We start from the raw sequence: 22,534 nt of genomic DNA on the forward strand, positions 1-22,534 counted from the left end.
CAGCATCCCAGTGCCCAGGAGCTTCGCCACCTACCAGGGTCCGAGACCTTAACTCGGCTCCGGAAGGGGCGTCCTGGGTGACCCAAGGTTGGGGCCACAAGCAGCTCCACGGCTCTCCGCGTTGGTCTCTCCCCTCCCCCTAAGCAGACAGTCATTTCTGCCAGCTGTCCTTAATTTGAGATTCGTGAGTCCCCGGGTTTGGGAAACCAGAACCCCCCTGCAACTGTAGGGAACGTTTTGGGTGCGCCTATGTCAGGTATTTTCCTGGGCAAAAGGACAGAAGCTATCATCTGATTCTTTAAGGGGTTCGTGTTCCAAGAGGGGGTTAAGCTCTCTTGGTTTAGGGTAAGAGGGCCCACCCAACCACCCACCCAAAGGCCAAACACACAGCAGGTCGAGAAACGACTCTGAAATTACTCCTTGTCCACTTCCCAAGGTCGGGCGAGAGACTGGCACGCCCCACGGGCAATCTTCAGAAAAAAAGGTCAGATCCGGTCCTTAAACAGCTCAGGTGCGAAGCTGAATCGCCCTTCTGCGGAAAGAGAGGAGACAGTACCTGCCCCTGCCGTCCCTCACTTCCCTTAGTCCCAAGAAGAGGTCATACACCGGGAAATGGGGCCCAGGAGCTTGGTCTGTTCCACCTGCCACTCGAGTCCCCACTCCCAAGCGGTTGCCCAGACATTGGCATGATGGGGAAACTCGGTTGATTTTGTTACCTCCTGGAGGGAAAATGCCGTGGGCAGAGATGTCTGAGCGTCCCTTCCAACACGAGTTGGGTGGTGCTCTATTGATTTTCACGTGATCCCCGGGCGGGAGCGAGAGGATAGGCTCGGATTCCCGGGCTCCAGGACCGAACGCCTGGCAGTGTACCCGGGGGCAAAGCCACCCAGGGAGCCCGTGCAGTATACTAGGTGGGGGGCCCGGAGAGAAAGCATAGCGCCGACGAGGGTGAGGGGCCGGGCAGAAAGTAGGGTGGGGTACCGGGTGGGACACCGGGTGGGACACACTGACCTAGGAGAAAGTACAACCCACCCCCAAACTTTCGCAGACCCGGGAGCTTAGGAAGGGAAAGCCAGGAAGCACAGCAGCCTCTCCTGCCGCCCAACGTGCCCAACTGCAGCGAGGAGGGGCGGCGCGCACGCCGGCTGGACGCGGGCGGTCCCCACGTTGCGCCCACCCTCCGGGCCAAAACGCCGCCGCTCGGGTCACTGAGTGGCCGCCCACGGAAGAAGCCAGATCGCCGGGCTCTGGGCTGCGTACGGGATCCGAGGAAGGGGGATTCAAACGCGGATCCGGAACGGACACTGAACCCCGCAGCGTCCCCAGCGCCGTGGGGCGGCGGGACGTGTCCTTGGGCTGCCAGCGGGCGCGCAAGCTGGAGTGCGGCAGGGTCGGGAAGAAGTGAGCACAGAGACTTCCACGGGTAGAGGAGTCAGATTAAAGAGAAATGTGAAAAGCAACCCAGGACAGCCAGCGGAGCCCAGCAGCGTAGAAGCCACCGGATTCCCGCTGGGAGGACTACAGTGAGTGACACTCGCGAACACTAGGCGCTCCCAGCGGCCGCAGGTCTGCGCGGAGGAGTCGCCTCCCGGCGCGGAGCCCGCCAGCGGCAGCGGCGGCGGCGGCGGCGGCGGCGGCGGCGGCGGCGGCGGCGGCGGCGGCCAGAGCGCGAGATGCGGCGCGCAGCCTCAGGACCGTCCGGGCTGGGAAAACTCGCGGGCGGTACTGCGCAGAGCTGACCCAGCGCGGGTCTGAGGGGTGTGCCCCGGCCCCTCCCACCTCCGCCCCCTCCCGCGCCCGTCGCGCGCCCCTCCCCGCGGCAGCAGCGGCGGCGGCGCATCCAGGGGCGGCGCGGTGCGGAGCGGCACGGCTTGCCCAGCCCAGCAGCCAGTGCCTGCGAGGTCCGCGGCTGCTTGGGGAATTCACTTTGCTGCTTGTTCGCTTCTCTCTTCCTCAGGCTTCTTCTGATGATTTTCCGCCTCCGGCCCGAGCCTTCCCTTTAAAAGGAAAACTTTACTGCGATACCTTTTTCCCCTTGGAGGAGAGGATTAAAAGTTCCAAGAACTGGTGCCGTCCGTGCCATTTGGGCGCTGAGAAGGTGCTCGGCGGCGGGGTTCCCGGTCTCACCATGTGTACCAACATAGTTTACGAGTGGCTCAAAGCGCTGCAGCTTCCGCAGTACGCGGAGTCCTTCGTGGATAACGGCTACGATGACCTGGAGGTGTGCAAGCAGATCGGGGACCCGGACCTGGATGCCATCGGGGTGCTGGCGCCCGCGCACCGCCGCCGTATCCTGGAGGCCGTGCGCCGGCTGCGGGAGCAGGACGCCAACGCCGCCGGCCTCTACTTCACGCTCGAGCCGCAGCCGGCGCCCCCCGGGCCGCCCGCTGACGGCGTCCCCACCGGCCGCCGGGGGGAGCCGTGCGGCGGCCCGGCCCAGGGCACCCGCGGGGACTCTCGCGGCCACACGACCGCCCCCCGCAGCAGGGAGCTGGTGAGCTACCCCAAACTGAAGCTGAAGATCATGATCAGGGATAAGCTCGTCCGTGACGGCATCCACCTGAGCAAGCCCCCGTACTCCCGCAAGGTAAGGAGGTGCCGTCCGGGCGGCCCGGGGCGCGCGGCGGGAGGGAACACGGCCCAGCTGCCTGTGCCAAGGCTTTGCAACCCATTCCAGGTGACGACGGAGAGGCCAGGAGGCTTTGGGTATCTGGGACCCTTTTCTATGTTCTTTCTGTATCGGCCCATTATTTCGTCCTTCCTGGTGTCTCCAGTGGTTGGTAAGACAAGCCCCCGCATCCAGATGTTATCTCTAAACTAATGACCAAAGAAAGCTCCACATGGTCTCTGGTGCTCGCCTGTCAGGAATCGGACTCGCGCTGCTTCTCCTGGTAGCCCGGGGGAATTCCTAATGCCGTCTATAATAGTTTTGGGTTTGAAGAGTACCAGAAAAAAAATGGTTAATTCCTGCATTACTTTCTACCTTCGTTTCTCTTTTCCTTTTTTGAGTCTTGAGAAACTCTCAAGGGAAATCGGTGAACTCTTTAAAAGAGTGGGAAGTCAGGCCCTTCCTCTCTCAATTCCATAAAAAATCCCAGCGCTGCTGCAAATTTGAGAAGCGTACCATTCACGTGAGCATTTTAAGAGGAAAAGTGAAGGAAGCACGTGTCAGTCCACTTGAGATGATTTCCTAAACTCGTGTATACTGGAGGCAGTAAGGTGCTAAGGACGTCGGAGATAATCCAGCCACAGGATGTGCTTCAGAGGTCTGTGCTGTCACCAGTTTGGTTTATTATTAAACCAGATAAGTTGAAGTAGGTACAACTGTGACTTCCAGGAAGTGTGAGGGGACCTGCATTTGGGAGAGGAGGACCGAGCACAAGTGAACTACAGGGGAATCCTCTGCACAGGGGGCCTCAGGGAAGGAACCTGGAAGTTCCGAAATGTGGAGTGGGAGCTGGGTAATTAACAGAAAATGGTACTTCACACCAGAGCTCTGCTTCTAGCTGCGAGTCTGTTCCGTTTAGGTTTCTAGTTTAGGCGGCTGTCGGAGTAGAGGGTCCTGACTTGATAGAGAAGTAGACTGCACAGGTAACCCTCAGGATTGCAGAAGGTGCACAGGAATATGAGCACCTCAGCTGAAAAATCAAGACTTAGAAGAGCCCAGGGAGAAAATGATGGCAAAGATACTCAGCTGGTGGGCCGCATAAACCCAACTCCCTAATCGGAAATGTGGATAATCTCAGTGTTGTGTGGGCATCTTGGGCCCTGGTAGTATTGCTGTAAACTTTTAAGTAAAGGCCGTAATGCCTGGATTTAAGGAAGGTCAAGGGAAAGCTTTGTAAACAGTAGATAACAATACCTAAGGTAGATGGGAATAAGGGGTTTAATATTATGTACTACCTTGCAGGTACCTTAGGCAATTCAGATAACCTGCTTGACCATGTTAATTGGTTTTTTAAGGAGGATACAAAGAAGGCAGGTTAGGAGGACAGAGTGCTTCAAATTAAACACGTGTTCTGGTTACCCACTCTGACTGTGCCACTGATGTGTGCGCAAGACAGGAAAGAACACTTTTCCTAGGCAGTTGCCTGTATGTAGGAATTCCATGTATGTCTAGTGTGGATAGAGAGATCTGGTCATCAGTATAAAGGCTTGGTCCTGGACACAGCAGGTCAAAGGAGAGCAAAGCCAGTTAGATGTTTGTTATTAGCATCCCAGGATGTAAGGTGGGCTTAGTCTGAGAGAATGTGAGTACCTGGTGAGGGCATAGTTCAAGTCCTGGCAAGAAAGGAATGCAGAAAGCAAAGTGTGTCACTAGAGCTTGCTTATTCTTCAGGAAAAGTGCTGTGTAATGGGGCGGGGAGAGCAGGGACACTGTGGGCTGGAGGTGAGAAGGGTAAGCTTGAAGTGACAGATTTTAGTTCTGATTCTTAAAGAGCAAAAGACAGAGCTACATATCAAACTTAGAGGCTGGAAAGGATGTTAAGGGGATGAAACATCAGCTCATAGGCTTTGAACTGTGGACTCCAGCCTAGATCAGTGGGTGATATGGTAGTGCATTTGCATAAGTGCAGTTTACATAAGAAAATGCCAAGTTGCATTGCAATACTATTTATTTTCCATGTAAATAATTACTTCAGTCAACTTTGCTTTAAAATAAATCCCATAGCAATAATGCTTGATAACAAAGATATGCTCCTATTCACTTCTATACACATTTAATTCTCCTCAAACTGATGGAAGAATAAAATAGAACCAGAAGTGTTTTCATTATCTCCCTCATTGATCCTTGAGTTGGGGACCAAAAAAAAAACTGGTGCTGACAAACTTTATTGTAAGAAAGAGTAACACACACTGAAATAGGAATTAAAATATAATTAATGTACACATATAATTAATATACATATATAGCAAACTGAGCATACAAATGTTTAGTACCAGATCACGTTGATCATTCTGGATTTGTTGCTTATGTGCACATTGCCTCCTAAGTTTTGGATTTTAAATTATTGAAGAATTTGTTTTCTGATGTAGCTAGTTTCTTCATGAGCAGTGCTAGAACTTTTTCTTTTCTTATGTGATCCACATTCTAATTTCTCCACTTTCCTTGGCTTTGTCAAGATCAGAGTGTATAGTATTTTTTGTTTGTTTGTTTGTTTGTTTGAGATGGAGTCTCGCTCTGTTGCCCAGGCTGGAGTGCAGTGCCAGATCTCGGCTCACTGCAACTTCTGCCTCCTGGGTTCAAGCGATTCTCCTGCCTCAGCCTCCCAAGTAGTACCTGGGATTACAGGCACTTGCCACCACTCCTGGCTAAGTTTTGTAGTTTTAGTAGAGATGGGGTTTCGCCGTGTTGGCCAGGCTTGTCTCGAACTCCTGGCCTCAGGTGATCCAGCCACCTTGGCCTCCCAGAGTGCTGGGATTACAGGAATGAGCCACCACACCCCGCCAGAATGTGTAGTATTTTTGATGTGCATTTGGAATTCTGCTTGGTGGAGTGGGCTTTAGTCTCCTTTGCAGTCATTTGCGTCGATGATGCCTGTGATTTTGTATTTTGCTGAGAATTTTAGATGGCTTGAAAGTGAATTATGCCGAAGATTATCAAGGTAGGGAGAGTGAGTCTCTTACAGAGGAAAGTAAGTTGAGGGGTCTTCCCAAGAATCACCTGAAAGGATTGTAGGATTTGATCCAGGAATGGTCAAGGTTATGTGGTTTAGGGATCAGTGAGTTAACACGTAAATAAAAAGTAAATTTTCTTTTGTTTTCCAAAGGGAAGTCTATAGCTTTGAAAAAACAGGAGCTTGGAGAGAGCACCAGGCTTGAAATCAAACATCATTGGAACAGTTCCTCTTCTGCCCTGTGTCTAGCTTCTCTGACTGCTGTGATTTCTACCTTTGTGAAATGGGGATAAAATAATTTTTTACCAAGCTTCTCTATGCCAGGCCTTCTGCTGGACTCTAGGTTACTGTGGTTGGCAGGATGTGAAAGCTCTGCCCTCTGGGAACTTAGCATCTAGTAGGGAAGACTTAAAATGGAATGAACAATAATGATAATGTGTGACGATTGATTTGATGAGAAGTACATGATACCATGAACAGGTGCATTCAACCCAGTTTGCAGGGATTGGGCACCATCGCAGTTTTTCCAGAACTGGCCTATGACCTGAGTACTGATGGTTGAGCAGATTTAGCATGAAGAGGAGCAGGGTCTTAAGGGGAAGAGTGTTCTCAGCACAGAACAGTGTGTGCAAAGGCCAGGAAGGGGAGGAAGTTTAGCATCAGCAGGAATGGCAAGGAATTCTGTCTGGTTAAAGCACTGAGTGCCTGGAGAAAGTGGCAAGAGATGGAGAGGCAGGTGGCAGCTGGTCTTGGGTGGCCTAGAAGTTATGTTAAAGAATTTGGAGTATATCTTGTGAGCAGAAGGGAGCTACTGACACATCCTGACCAGAGGCAAGCCAAACACTTAGGAGATTGTTGCAGTGTTAGGAGAGAGACGCTGCTGGCATGGGCCACTTATGACAGTAGGTCAGGAGCAATGGAAGTAGACTTGATAGAACTTAAATGATTGTTTGGATGACAGGGTGGGAGGGGAGAGAGGTTGGAATGACATGCACATTCCTGGTTTAAGATTGTGACGTGATGTAGGGGACCCAGGAGAACAGTGAATTTGGGCAAGAAAGATATTGCCTTCAGGTTGAAACATATGGAGTGTGAGATGCCTGTGGAATGTCCCTACATCACACACAGCACACTGCAGCTGTGACTACAGATGAGCAGTAGAGGGAGGAGCCCTGGGGAACAGCAGGATTTCTGAGGTGGGCAGAGGAAGAGGAAGCTCTAAGGGAGGCTGTAAGTATATTTTATTTTCTAGCAGACTTGTCAAAGCAAAAGGCAAGCTCTAGCGTAAATAGTGTGGAGAGATTGACAAGGGTAAGCAGAGGGTAGGTGAAAAGCAACAGGAAGTGGTGTTCTGGAAGCCACTGGAAGCAGTGATGTTTCAAGGAGGAGCGACAGGTCAGGAAGTCAGATAATGGCCAGGTAGGACAAGAATAGAATCACTTCATGGGAAGTGGTAACCATGCCGCCGAGGACTTTTGCCACAGCAGATTTGGATGATGGGACCAGTGAGAGTGCAGACAGGGATCACCCACAACTTTGAAACCAAGTTTGATGAGAAGACAGAACTAAGGTTGCAGCTGGGGGAAGAAGGGAGACTTTGTGTCAAAGGACGGGTTTTGTGGATTTGTTTGTGTTTAGGATGAGAGAATCTGGAGTATGTCTGAGTGTTAATGGTAAGCAGCCAGAGAAAAGGAGATGTTGGGGGACAACCCAGGAGACCAGGGTCCTGGAGGAGTTGTGAGGGAATTGTGCCCAGGGCACATAAGTGAAGGGAGCATTCACTTCGGCTTCCGGTGGGTGGGGAGCTTCTCCTCCAGGTCAAGGGGAGGGAAGAAGAAGGGGTCAGGAGACGGAACTTTAGAGGTGTTACACCAAAGAGCTCTCATTTCTCTTTCTGACTGAGTGGTACCAGTGAGGGAGGAGATGGAAGGATTAGAGGTTTAAGGAGAACATTGTATTAATATAGAAATGTTAGATGTTGTGATCTAGTGGAATCCTATAGATTCCATCATGTAATGTTTAGATATGGTCATAAACATTACATGATGGAATGTATAGGATTCTAAGTACACACATACAGAAGGTACGCTCACCATTCACATATTCGTGCTGTAGGTTACAGGTTGTGCATGACTTTTTGTTGAATCCCGTCATGTCTAGCAATGCTTATAGGGTTGTGGCAGATGTGAAGGGTATGGGGCTGTAAATATATTTTATTTTCTAGCAGACTTGTCAAAGCAAAAGGCAGGCTCTAGGGTGAATAGTGTGGGCGGGGGGGCGTCTAGATTTTTTCACTGAAAAGTTGCTCCTTGCCATATGTGCAAGTTAAAATGGTTTGAGTTAGTATAACATTATTTCATACTTTCGTAGGAGGGTTCGTCTTCATTCATACCCTTAGTGTGACTTTTATGAAGTAACAAGAATCTCATACTAATAAGGCTATTTATGGATAATCTGGAGAGATGGCCTATAATGAAGGAATTTGAAGAGACAGACATAGTAGGAAGGTTTCTGTCACTTGGGCCAGGGTGAAATATTTAGAAAGGAAAGAGAGAGATTGGCAAAGATGTGCTTGTGTCCTTTGGAGTTTTGCCTTGCGTGTTGGCAGAAGCTGAAATGGCAATAAATATTCCTCCTCCCAAGAATGCCTTCTGCCTTCATGACATGACTAGGGACAGATTGGAAGCTGGAAAACTTCGGCTTTCTCCAACTCAATCAGTGTCCTCAAATATCCTCAATCTATATCCTTCCAGGTTTTTTTGTTTTGTTTTGTTTTTGCTTTCAGTGCCTGATTGGAACACTGTGGAAAAAGGTGGGGGCAGGAAGGAGACAAGAGCTTTGATGGTGTGGGGACTTCTGCCTTTTTGTGCTCCTCACAGTTTACTGCCTGTGGAGTTTCCACATAAGTGGACCATCAGCCAACTGCCTGTCCACCCATCCATCCATCAATTTATTAATCTATCCATCCATTCTTCCATTTATCCATCCGTCTTCCATCTATCCATCCATCCATCCATCCATCCATCCATCCATCTATCCATCCATCCATCCTTCCATTTATCCATCCATCTATCCATTCATCCATCCATCCTTCCATTTACCCATCCATCTCTCCATTCATCTGTCCTTCCATTTATCCATCCATCCATTCATCCATTTATCCATCTATCCATCCATCCTTTCACTTAAAAAATACTGAGCACATGCCATGTGCTAGGCTTTAAGATCAGAATTGCAAGGAACTAGACAGACATGGTCTCTGCTTGTATGTGGAAGCCTAACCCAATGTCTGATGTATAGTAGTTGCACTATGTCAAAGTTGAATGTTATTTCTGCAAACATGAAGGATTGGAGGATGTTGCACTTGTGTTTATTTCAAATGTTAAAAAAAATCAACTCGGATTAAAACCCAAGTAAAGATAATGAATGATGAAATTTCAAATCAAAATGTTTATTCCTCAAAGGTTAATGAAGAAGAACTGGGAATGAAAATGCTACTCCTGTAGGATATTTTAAAAGAAGACCTCTCTCTGCAGCATGGGCAGGACTAGGGTAAAGCAAGTGAGATGACACCAAGGACACAAAATTGAAGGAGGAGCTGATTCTCAGGCTCATGCAAGTCCAGTCTGGGCTAGATGGCTGACCACCATTAACAAAATAAATTAGTTACTGTGAAATATTAGGTATTAAGAGGTACTGTACGCATTCCTCAAATCATACACCAAGTCACCTACTCTTCTATGCTTAATACCTGTCCTCAAGAGCAATGTGCTGAGACCCATATCAGTGCACATCTATCAGTGCCCATCTCCCAGACTAAGAAAACATGGCTTCTTGGAGCTATGGCAGCCCATGGAATTCATTTAAGTAAGAATGGTACTGCTTTCTGCTGACACTGTACTGTAGTGGTTCAGTGCAACAGGCTCAGAACCAGACATCAGAGTTCAAGTCCCAGCTCTGCTCCATACTAGGTCACTGTTGGCTCCTCTGTGAAATATGGGCAAAACTAGTGACTGCCACATAGGGTTGTTATGGAGATAAGATGAGCTAACACTCATGAACTTATTAGATCGACATTCGTATGTATCCTAGAACCGCCATAAAAAGTGCCACAAACTAGGTGTTTAAAACAATAGAAATTTATTCTTCACAGTTCTGGAGGCTTTAAGTCCAAGATTAAGGTGCTGTCAGGGTCTTGCACAAAAACCCTAGAGGCCTGCACTGTGAGTAAGCTCTAAGGCCCAGCAAAGGCTTTAAACAGCATCCATGTCTGCCACTGTTACTTCAAGTACCACTGGATCTGCTGGATCATATGGCCCAAGTGGCAGAGCAGCTTGCACGGCAGCCTGGACCTGCTGCAGAACCTTCTTTTTTTCTGGCTCCAGTCCAAATTAGCAGCTTTGGGGTCACTCAGTAAATAGGTTTTTGTAGCACACTCAAATGAGGGATATGTTGCTTTCAAAATTCAAAGAGGCTCACTGGATGTTATGCATCCTTCTTGGTTGTAGGAAAAGCCATATGCAACAACTTATTCTTCATCTTGGAAGGGATATCTTGATTTGCCCCATGTCCCTGGACCCCTGCAGTTTTCACTGAGGTAGAAAGTCCCTGATTTTTTGTTAGATTTATTTTCCACCTTCTGACATGCAAAGTAAGTCTAAAGTAATTGCTTCATTCCAATCACTAGATCCAAACAGCATAATGTCATCCATGTAATGGACAACAATGATGTCTTGTGGAAGAGAAGAGCAATCAAGGCCCCTGCTGGCTAAATCATGACATAGTGCTGGAGAGGTGAGATCCCTGAGGTAGGACAGTGAAGCTGTATTGCTGGCCTTCCAGTTGAAAGTAACCTGCTTCTGGTGTTCTTTACTAACAGTTGTTGAGGGAAAAAGAAACATTTGCCAGATGAACAGCCTGGCTTATGTAAGCACTCACCTGTGGTAGCTCTTCTGTACCTGGGTTTGCTTGGACATCTCAGCTTCCATCATAGTGGCCATGTATCAGCTGTGTACAGAAGGGTCTGCTGACCCGGATCTTATTCCTAATGATAGGGGTGTTTGATGATAAATCAGTGGTAGATTTTTAGTGGAAATGATGCCCAGTTATTTCTGTGTACTGGAGGATGCAATAACAAAAATGATTTTTAAAAATATAAGCATTTCAAAATTTAGATATTCAAAATTAGGTAGCAATCTTGAAAACAGTCACTTGGAAGATCAGTGTTGCTGTTTCTGTGTTGCTGTTTCTCAGAACATTTCTAGACCTCTGATGTCTCAGAACATTCTCTGGAGTATCTTCAGTGGTGGCAAGCCTTCATTCTTATCAGATAGATCTGGTTTGGGGTAAACACCTAAAGTAATTTGGAGTCAAATCAGGCAGTTAAGAGTAATGACATTCATAAAGTGTGAAATGGAAAATGTAATCTTGGCAACAAAATAATGAGGTGGTTTTTTTTTTTGGTATGACTTATAGAATGGTTTTCAGATTTTATGATATTTATACTCGTTTTCCCTAGTTCTAAACACTTTAAAAATGCTCTTAGTGGGTATCCATGTTTGTAAATATGCAAATTCCTCCAAAAGACTTTTCAAAACACCAAAGTCAATTCCCCATGTATTTGCAAAGAGCAAGGCACCTGTCATGGTCTCTCCAGATAGAATTTTAGTGTAAAGGTGTCTGTGGCCCAAAAGGGGAGGAATTAGGTAAATCGTGCACGGGTATCAGTAAACTGCGCAGCACTCGATGGATTAGTCAGGATTTGGATAGTGTAACAGTGTTTTTAGGGCTCTTCATTCTCTGGTCCTTCTGTTCTTAGAAAGACCTCTACTTTCTACCACCTTATCAAGTGTTAACGTGATCATAGCTGTATTCATTCTTTCCTCCCCACTCTTGAGTGAAAAAAAAGGTGCTAAAGGCAGGGGTAGCAATATTAAGGCTGCCCTCATGAACTTTGTCTGCTCTTCAGTAGTTATCTAAGGCACACCCATGAAAAAAAAATAGAAATAACAACTATATATATGGATAAACATGCAATTCTTTTCAAATTCTGTTTAAGCGCTCAGGTTCTAGTTCACCAGAAATATGTTCTGAAATTAATTTTCCTGAGGTAAGATGAGTCAGATGACATGGACTTGATGAGGACTGGTCCCAGAAATAAAGAAGGGCTATCCTGAGGTGAAGACACCCTGAAGATGAAAGAACACTGTCTAGGGTGGAATAAAGTACACTGGGAGCTGTAGTTGATGACACACAGCTTCTCAAGGTTATAGCGTGTGCAGAGCTAGAAACAGCATTGCATTTCTGGCTATGGGAAAGGCTTATTATTACTATTGATACTACTAGTATTGAGTTGAAAGGTTTTTAGCAGTGATTTTCTAAGTTTTATGAAAAAATGCTGTTTCAGATCAGCCACTGATTTGGACTTGGGGAGGCCTGAGAGTAGTGAGGGAGTCCCCATTTTCAGTCAATATAAAAACTATTAAGGGCCAATAACTGTGGATCACGCCAAAAGTCATTAAACATACAATCTGTCTTACATAAAGACTAAGTGACATCTAATAGTTTAAAAAATATCTCATTACTGCTTCTAATTGAAATAAATGGTCTGATGCTCTCTAAAATCTTACTGTTACATTTCCATAAAGTTAAAAATGCAAACAAAATAAGACCTCCTTGATTTGGAACATGTCAGAAAGATAAGGAAAACAGTTGGTATGTATTCTTAATTTAGCAAAGTTGTAATGCACAGATTTGACAAATTTAAAGATTTTTTCCCCTAGAATATAACGTAACTTTATAATAAGACTAGAGATGTACCTACTGCATTTGATACCCAAAATGTATCATTTTTTAATACCTTCACTTTTATATGAAAATTTACTTTAATAGTCAGGGTAATAATACACAGTAATTATTATTGTCCTTATTCCTTCTTTAGTTTTAAAGCAATTAATAATTAAACAAAGGAATACATTTTAAAGTATTAAAATTTAGTAAAAATATTTCATCTGCAAAATAGAATTTGCATTTACCAAACTCAAGTATTATACCTTGCAGTTTGTATTGTTTCACTGTTTTAATTTTTCAACACAAATAAAAACTTCAAGTGGTCACGTAAGAATAAAAGAACTAAAGTATCTCAAATTTTGTTTGCTCATTTTTACATATCATAGTGTTATTGTTTATTTCAAATTGACTGTTTAACTCAAGAATATGTAGTCTCATGGGGGAGATGGGGCAGCTTTACAAACTTACTCTTGAAAAGGACTCTTTATCCAAGTATGTGGGTTGAGGGCCTCTGAATTAACTTCCATGTAGAATACAATGCTTATTAAAGGACAAGTAAAATGCTAATTTGAAGCTTATACAAACGATGAAAACTTAACGTGCAGCAATTAGCATTTAGGCCAACAAAAGACTTTTTCAAGGTGAAATGTTTAATCACTGACATTGTTTAAAATTGTCAGCAGGACATTTTCATAATAAAAAGTTTTGTTTTTAAGGACTCCTTTATTCTTATAACTGAAGTGACCCTTCCCTCTGCCTGGTCCTTGAAACGTGATCACTTTAAGAGAAGTTTATTTCTTCTGTATAGTGGTGCCAATGTCTGTCTCACAGAGCTGTAGTATGATTTAAATGAGATAATACTTATGAAGTTGCTTTGTAAAATTCTAAGAGAACTTTATAGTTTTTTTTTTTTTGGAGATAGAGTCTCACTCTGTTGCCCAGGCTGGAGTGCTGTGGCACCATCTTGGCTCACTGCAAGCTTCACCTCCAAGGTTCAAGCAATTCTCCTGCCTCAGCCTCCCAAGTAGCTGGGACTACAGGCACCACCACCATGCCTGGCTAATTTTTGTATTTTTAGTAGAGATTACTAAATTTCACCATGTTGGCCAGGCTGGTCTCAAACTCCTACCTCAGGTAATCCACTGCCTGGCCTCCTAAAGTGCTGGGATTACAGCCGCCATGCCCGGTTGAGAACTTTATAGATTTTAAGTGCCCTTACTGATAGTGAGTAAACCATTATGTTTATAACAAAATTTGAAAACTATTTCTGTTAAAAAGCAAACACATTGTGTACGGAGAAAATCTGGAGAACAGTGAAACAGATTGATAATTTTAAATGGCCTATATTACAATTTATGACATTATACTATATTTCTTTAAAAATCATTTATGTGTCAGAATATGTTTTATACTGATACACAAAACTAGTATCACAGTCTAAATGGATGAGTCAGGCTATTTTTTTGTCAGCAGCTGTCATTTGAAAAATGATTTTCTCCTAGCTTTATTAAGATATAATTGACAAATAAAAAGTGTATATATTTTTGGTGTGCAGTGTGATGTTTTGATATATGTATACATTGTGAAATGATTAAATCAAGCTAGCTTATCCATTACCTCACATACTTATGTTTTAATGATGAGAACATTTGAGATATAATCTCTTGGCAATTTTCAAGTATACAACACATTATTATTAACTGTAGTTCCCATGCTGTATAATAGATCCCAGAACTTATTCATCCTAACTGAAATTTTATACCCTTTAACCAACATTTTCCCATTCTCCTTCCCTCCCAAAAAATGATTTTAATACTAATACATATTCAATCTCAAGTTAATACCATAATTAATTTTTTTTTTTTTTTTTTTTTTTTCTTGAGACGGAGTCTCGCTCTGTCGCCCAGGCTGGAGTGCAGTGGCGCAATCTCGGCTCACTGCAAGCTCCGCCTCCCGGGTTCACGCCATTCTCCTGCCTCAGCCTCTCCGAGTAGCTGGGACTACAGGCGCCCGCCACCACGCCCGGCTAATTTTTTGTATTTTTAGTAGAGACGGGGTTTCACCATGGTCTCGAGCTCCTGACCTCGTGATCCGCCCGCCTCAGCCTCCCAAAGTGCTGGGATTACAAGCATGAGCCACCGCGCCCAGCTCATAATTAATTTAAACATATCCTTATTGGCATGAAATCTTACCCATGTTACTACTAATTATTATTTTTTTATTATTTGAAAATGTCATGTTTGAGAAGTGGTATTTCATCATTCTTTGAATTACATTTCTTAGATTACCAGTTCATATGGTTTTATATTTGTGGCTTTTTATGTACAATTATGTATTGCCTGTTCATGGTACTTGCTTCTTTTTTCTACTGGCCTTAGACCACTTCTTGTTGCTTTGGAAGAGCTTTTATGCATTAAAGAAAACAATCATTATTTCATATAGGTTGCAAATATTTTTCCCAAACATAAGAATGTAACTTACCGCATAATTTTATGAGTTTTTTAGATGTCCAGAAGTTTAAAATTCTTATATTTTCTACCTTTTCAGTAATTTTTTAGCTATTTCTTTCAAACTGGAGAAATAGAGAGGGTGCAGTCTCAAACAGAATTGTCAATTCTTTCTTTACTGTTTACTTGAATAAGTTATTTAGTCTTTGTAAACCTGAATTGCCTCATCTATAAAATGGATGTAATATTACTTATTAAGGCTATTGTGAGGAATCAATGAAGCAGTATGTAAAGGGCCTCATATAATGCCTGCCACACAGTAATCACACAGAATATCTGACTAATATTTATAATGTTATACATAGCATTATGATTGCGAAGTGATTCTCAATGTGAAGACCTTATCTTAAATTATTAGTTCATTTCCTTGCCCTTCTGCGGAGACGTGGGTGTTCTTGTCATAATTTTAAAACCTTCTTTAAATAACAAGAACGACAACTTTTTTTACTGTCACAACCATTAAAAAATAATTTGCTCAATTTGTCATTTGCCTTTTAGTTTTCTTTGTTTAATTAGAGAAAACAAATCTTTTGTGATTGCTTTTATCTTTACAAATCTTTTCTCTAGTTCAAAATCCATTAATTTTCACCCATATCTCCATTAATATTTTGGTTTCATTTTTGCATGTAACTTTCTAATCTGTCTAAGTTTATTTTAGTATGTGATATAAGGTAAAGCTCTATTGTTATAAAATTACACACACATGATAATCTTATCTCCTACTTTACAGGAATTACAGCTCTTATTTCTTTCTTCTAGTGCCATTGCATTGGCTAGAATTCATATAGCCGTGTTAAATAATAATGACAACTAGGTATTCTTGTAATTTTCCCAATTTAAATGGAAATACTGAAAGTATTTTGCTATTATCCTGTTGCTGGCTATCAGTTTAACATAGTTTTCATGACTATATTAAGGAAAAGCATTAAGGAAAACATTCTTCTTTTCCTAATTTTGTAGGAGTTTTTATTGGGATTCAATATTTAATCCTATGAAACATCTTTTAGGCAACTTAAAAATAATCGAGAGCTTTTTAAACTGGGCCCAATATTGTGATGTATTAATATTACATTAACAGATTTCCTAGTCTTAAACTATTTTTACGTAACTGAGAAGTAAAAAATGAAAGGATAGCTTTTAAAGAAAGCAGAGTGTGAGATGAGGAATTTATAATAATCTTACTCCAAGACCATTATATATTCTTTTACACTATATTATCTTTTCTTTCACGAAAAATGTTTGACATTTACCTTCAGTTGTGTAACCACTTCAACGGTTGTTGTCATGATATCATTACAGTTGATTTCCTGCCAGTAACTTTTTGGAAGGTTCGGTCTCTGTCTAGACAGGTACATGAGGCAGCAATAGCAGTGGGGTGTGGGGACCAGCCTTTTGTTGCTCAAAAGGCAGCAGCCACATAGTTGTGGGTAAAGGTTTCCTTTTCTGGCTTTTCAGACATTCTGTTTTTGAACCGGAGACAGAGACTGTGAGGGGGCAAGGAGTTAACTTGAATCTCTACTGATTTTACTGTTTGTAAAGAGGGGCTTTTTTTCTCAGTGTAGTTGAGGAAATTCCTCCCAGGTTCTGGAATTCTATTCTTCTTCATCCTCCGCTCTTCTACTCGCCTCCCCCTCAGTCCCCCATAGTCAGCTCCCTTCCTGCTCCCACCCCACCCCAGACCGTTTAGTGAAATATACACTGAGGAGCTGCTTGCCAGATGCCATGTCAAATTGAAAACCCTTATAAAAGAAATTGAAATGGCATTCATTCTAATTTGAATCATGGGCTTTGCATAGAAACAACTCAATGTGTAACAAAAATAAAATTGAAAATTCTTCAAGAAATATTACTATAACAAATCCTTGATTTACTTTTAAACATTTATTGAAACATCCAATAAGTGGATTTTTTTAAAAGGTCATTGAAGCAAGGATTAAGAACAGGGTACAGGAATAGTAGTTTCTGGAGAAAATACCTCAATTGAGTGCCAAACTCAGCTGAGTTTGCAGAAATGGATGCACCCAACACTTTCCAAGGTAACCATCAATCATGCAATAAAGATACAGCCACTTTAAACAACGATGTATCAACACAGAATGGAACACTGCTATATTAAGACCCACTCCTCTGGGAAGTTCTTGATTGACAAAAATAGTACTGTGTTAAGTAGCAGCAGTATTTTCATGGCCAGGAAGTAATAAAACTAAAGATGAGCTTTACGAAGAGAAAATATTTTACATGAAAATCCATGGAGCAATTCTTAGGACTTGCTTCCTTCAGGATCAGGTTAAGGGGCAAAATGTGAAATGTGAAAGTGGAAACTGATAATTTGCTAATTTGTTAATTACCTGCACAGCTGGTCCTGTAGTCACTGTCATTTATAGGCATCTGAAGAAAGGATGGGATAGTTGCTGCTTGGGATCACACAAACTCACTGTATCTCTGGCTTGCTTAGGCTTGTACAGTAGGAAGACAAAATCAGGATATTCATATTGAACCCATTATAGATTAGAGTCGAGCCAGGGGCATGCAAGGAATTTACTCTTTGAGACCTACTTCATTACACCTACTTCACTGCAGAGAGTTGGTAGAGAGTCAGTTAGGTTGGTGACATTAACTTTTCAGTTTTGTTGCAGTGTCATTTTAAGCCAGGGATTTTACTGCCACTTTTTGGCATAGCAGTTTGGGCTAGTGTATTTCTCTCTCTGTTAATATGATCCTTCATGTTGATATACTTACCTTGAAAATGGTGGTGAATTGACTCTTCTGCTCTTCGTCTCATAACTTCTCCAAACACTGTCTGTGGCATGACCCACTTTATCTGTTGTCTGTGACATGACCCACTTGACCTGTTCTCCGACAGCAAGTATGATATTCTTGATCATCCCCCAACATAGCTGGTTTTGGATGAGCATGATAAATTTTAGTAACAGTGGTTTGGGGGGAAAGGGGAAGAGTAATGGGTTTTTTTTGTTTTTGTTTTTGTTTTTGTTTTTTTTTTTTTTTGAAAGCAGGCAAATTGTAAAAGCAAGAGCTCCTATAATAGTGAACTGAAGCTTTATTCTGAAAACCTTTTCATCGTGCTTTGATTTCATTGATTGTAATAATTTTTCTGCTTCATTCAGCTATATGTTAATTAGTCACAGATATGTCTGCCATTCCTTTTCACATCTGGAGCGGACTTCTCTGCTTGCTTGAACCACCTCCCTCGTTCTCCCTGTGGAGTTTAGAAAAGTAAAATATTGTTTTCCATTCGCACCTAGATTCACTTTTTAAAATAAGACTCGCACAAGTTGGGAGAAGCTTCATGCTGTTGGTGGTCTCATCAGATATATTAATAACATAAGGAAAAAGCCTTGAAATATGTCAAATCACAAAAACAGTAGTGAGTTTATATTTATTATCATTTGTGAAGAGTGCTTTACCACATTATTTCCTTCAATCCTCACAGCAAGCCCTTAAGGGAGAGACTGTTTTTCCCATTCCTGTTTTATACACAAGGAAAATGAGGCTTAAAGAGCTTAAGTAACTTACACCAAGTCACATAATTAGAAAATTTCATTTGAAAGCCACATGTACTGACCTCAGAGCCCATGGTTCTCATCACTGTGCAATTTCTCCAAGAAACATTGCTTTATAAGATTTGGCAACTGTCTGTTTCTCTGTTGGTGAAAAATAGGTATGGTATAGGGAGTGGTTATGTCTTAGAGATTTTTATTTAAAAAAAAAAAAGAGTAAGACTTAGCAGCCTGTGCCCTCAAGAACTTATTGTGGCAATAACCGCTCAATCAGTAGGATTTACATTGACTGTGGTGAGTAGGAGGAGTAGCTGTGGGGACCTATGTGGTTCATGGAGTGGGCATCTAGTATGGCAGGAAGGAAGATTTTCATGGAGGTGGTGATGGTATGGCTGACCCCTGAAGACGTGTGTTGGAGGCAAGTGTGTCATCAATTTGGCCAGCCTGGAGTGGGAATACATTTTTAAAAGTCCATAGAACACTAATACATGGAGAAATAAGAATAGACTGGAATCTGTGGAAATGGTATTTAATCTTTTAGTAAACTCCATTAATTGATATCCAAAGTATTAGTAGCTAGAGGTTACAAGGGTAATGACTCTAACTTTTCCCGCTTGTGACTTGGCATTGTTGTTACTGGCAATGGAAAGGCCGAATTTAAATCATAGTCATCAACCTTCTAAAGAGAGTAGTTCAGAATTTAATCAGGGTTTGAGCTATGGGGGTTGGTTACTATGTGAGCAAAATCAACACCTATATCACAAAGTCTGATGAAGAAAGAAGCCTTTGCCAGTCAGCATTACGGAGGCACTGGTTACTGCCAATGTCCCTGAATGTTCTTGACCAGTTCTGCTTCTTTAGCAGGATCAGTCTGTTGATGTGTTCACATACAAGAAGAAAAGCACAACCAAGAAAGCCAGCATGCCTTCTGGAAAGCTAGATGGTTTCATGGTGGTGCCATCAATCTCCAAACTAATCTTCAGTTTCAACAAGCAGCAGGTATAGGCCCAGCCTTCTGGCCATTATCTTTGGATATACCACAGAGACCACACCTGGCTGCCTTTTGACACTTCATCAGTGTCACCTACAACCACACTCTTCAAATAGCCTGCTAGAAATGAATTCCTAGGGCAGAGCTAGGACATGATGAACTGGGCTTATTGCAATTCAACTAAAAAGCATGAATATGTGCAGAGGGAATGGGAGCAGTGTTTTGCAGGGAAAACACTTTAAAACTGGAGTTTTATAGGCTTAGGGTTTGTGAGTTTCATATTTGTGTTTAATAGTGCATTTTAGCCTATTACGTGATTATTAATTAATATTATTACTTACATTCAGCAAATATTAATTGAGCACCAAGAATGTGCAAAGCACTGTTAGGGGTGATGGGGGGAATTCAAAGGTGACAATACTATGAATGTGTCCTAATGGAAATTATAGTCTGGAGAAAGATAAACACACACACATCCACAGATCCATCCGTTCATAGATATATACATAAGTAAACGTAACGTTTCAGCATCATATGAATGCCAAAATGAAATACAAACCTGTGGGAGCACCGAGGAGAGAACTATTCATTTTGCCTGAGGTTTTGGAGTATCTTTCAGCAATAACTGAATATGAAGGATAGGTAGGATTTTACTAGGCAGAGCCACAGTGTGGACTGTACTGGAAGCTAAGGGAACTGGACTGTGAACTCCACAGGGATACTGTCCATTTATAAGCTTTTGTATATTCAGCACCTTGCTATAAATATTTATTGAATGAATGCATGCATGAAACAGCATTAGCAAAATCTCAGAGTGACGAAAGTGCAAGGTTTGGATCGGTGAGTGGTCCACTTTGGGCGGCGATGGGATGGGAGACAGTAGTTATCTGGTACAAATGAAGCATAAGGTTGGGCTGAGCTGTTGAGGAACTTCCCTATGGTACTAATGAGCTTAGAATTTATTCCAGAAACTGGGACCTGTCAGATATATTTGACCTAGAGAATTACCTAACCCTGTTTATTTAATGAAGCTCCTTCACATTTTTACCATTTTTGGATTTCTTTCCCATTCTCTCTTCAGGAGTTCCTAATCTCTTTATCCATAGACACCCCTTTTACTGTATCCCACTTTATCCTCCAGCTTTGAAGCTTTGGATTGAAAAGCTTTGCTACATTGTTTCAGTGATAATCAGTTCATTTTCCTATTTTCATTGATCAAAGGCACATAACTCAGTGTACTAGTCCATTCTCACATTGTTATAAAGAAATACCAGAGACTGGGTAATTTATAAAGAAAATAGGTTTAACAGGCTCTTGGTTCTACAGGCTGTACAGGAAGCATGGCAACATCTGCTTCCAGGGGGGCCTCAGGGAGCTTCTACTCTTGGTGGAAGGCAAAGTGGTGATCCAGCACTGAATATGGCCAGAGCAAGAGGAACAGAGAACAAGGGTGGAGGTGCCACACGCTTTTAAACAACCAGATTTTTTGAGAACTCACTATACATTTCCAAGGGGGCATGGAGCCAAACCATTCATGAGAAGTCCACCACCGTGATTCAGTCACCTCCCACTAGGCCCCACTTCCAGCACTGGGGATTACAATTCAACATGACATTTGGGTGGGTACACATATCCAAACCATATCATTTGGCCCCTGACCCCTCCCCAAATCTCACATCCTTCTCACATTTCAAAATACAATCATGCCTTCCCAACAGTTCCCCAAAGTCTTAACTCGTTCCAGCATTAACTGAAAAGTCGAAAGTCTCATCTCAGACAAGGCTAGTCCCTTTCACCTGTGAGCCTGTAAAATCGAAAACTAGTTAGTTACTTCCAAGAACTAATTTATAAAGAAAATAGGTGTTTTTAATAAAGAAAGGTTGTTTTTATAAAGAGGTAATTTATAAAGAAAAGAGGTTTAATTGGCTGACAGTTCTGCAGGCTATGCAAGAAGCATAGTAGCATCTGCTTCCGGGAGCTTTTACTCATGGTGGAAGGCAAAGCAGGAGCAGGCATCTTAATGGCAGGAACAGGAGCAAGAGAGCGCGTAGGGGGAGGTGCCATACACTTTTAAACAACCAGATCTTGTGAGAACTCACTCCCTATACAAGGAGGGATGCTGCTAAACCCTTCATGATGACTCCAACCCCATGACCCAATCATCTCCCACCGGGCCCCACCTCCAACACTGGGGATTACAATTTGACATGAGATTCGCTGGGGACAGAGATCCAAACCGTATCACTCAGGAACCGGATAAACCAGCAAGGGTTAAGCATGGATTTAACTGCTGACTGTATTAGTTTCCTATGCCTGCCATAATCAAATACCGCAGACTGGGTGGCTTCAACAACAGAATTTTATTTTCTCACAGTTCTGGAGGCTTGAAGTCCAAGATCAAGGTGTGGACTTCTGAGGCCACGTGCCCCAGCGTGCAAATGGCCACCTTCTTACTGTGTCCTCGTGTGGTCACCCCTGTGTCTGTATCTTGCCTGTGTCCTAATCTCCTCTTCTTATAAGGACACCAGTCATATTGGGACCCATCCTGTGACCTTATTTTGCTGTAATCACCTCTTTAAAGGCCCTGTCTCCAAATACAGTCACATTCTGAGGTACTAGGGGTCAGGACTTCAACATATTAACTTTAGGGGGACACAGTTCACCCCATAAGACTGACCTGAGGAGTTAATCCATGCTGTACCACCTGACTTAGAAAGTTATGTTGTCAGTGGTTAAGTTAATCCCAGTCACATGTGGTTGGAATCGGAGCTTGAATCTAACAGCTGATGAAACTAGATTGTTGCCTAGTGAAAGTGGTCTCCCCTAAATAGTTCAGTGACTGCAGGAGCAGTCACTATTACAATAGCTTTAAGTAGGCTTGGAAAAGATGAACATAAATCCACTGCATATTTGCATGGCATTTGTTAAGAGAATAACCCCCTAAACAAGGGCCAAATAGTACCATTCATGAAATAAATCTCAGACTCCCAATTCACATGGTCCTGACTCCATCACTTTTGATCTGTGTGACCTCAGTCAGATTGCTTCAGCTTTCCCTGCCACTGTTGGCTTATAGATAAATCTAACATAACAGTGTTTCCTCCTGCCTAG

At 43.0% G+C, this 22,534-nt stretch overlaps 1 protein-coding gene across 1 annotated transcript in view; it reads left to right on the plus strand.

Moving 5' to 3' along the window:
• The first annotated feature begins 1,691 nt into the window (after window positions 1-1,691).
• The window catches only part of SAMD5 (sterile alpha motif domain containing 5), a 62,511-nt gene continuing 41,668 nt past the window's right edge, over window positions 1,692-22,534 (plus strand). The window contains exon 1 of the mRNA XM_055266798.2: window positions 1,692-2,587. Coding sequence (XP_055122773.2) covers window positions 2,129-2,587 — 459 coding nt within the window. The 5' untranslated portion in view covers window positions 1,692-2,128. The remainder of the gene's footprint in view (window positions 2,588-22,534) is intronic.

The sequence above is a fragment of the Symphalangus syndactylus genome, chromosome 2, assembly GCF_028878055.3.
Source record: "Symphalangus syndactylus isolate Jambi chromosome 2, NHGRI_mSymSyn1-v2.1_pri, whole genome shotgun sequence".
Taxonomy (NCBI): Eukaryota; Metazoa; Chordata; class Mammalia; order Primates; family Hylobatidae; genus Symphalangus; species Symphalangus syndactylus.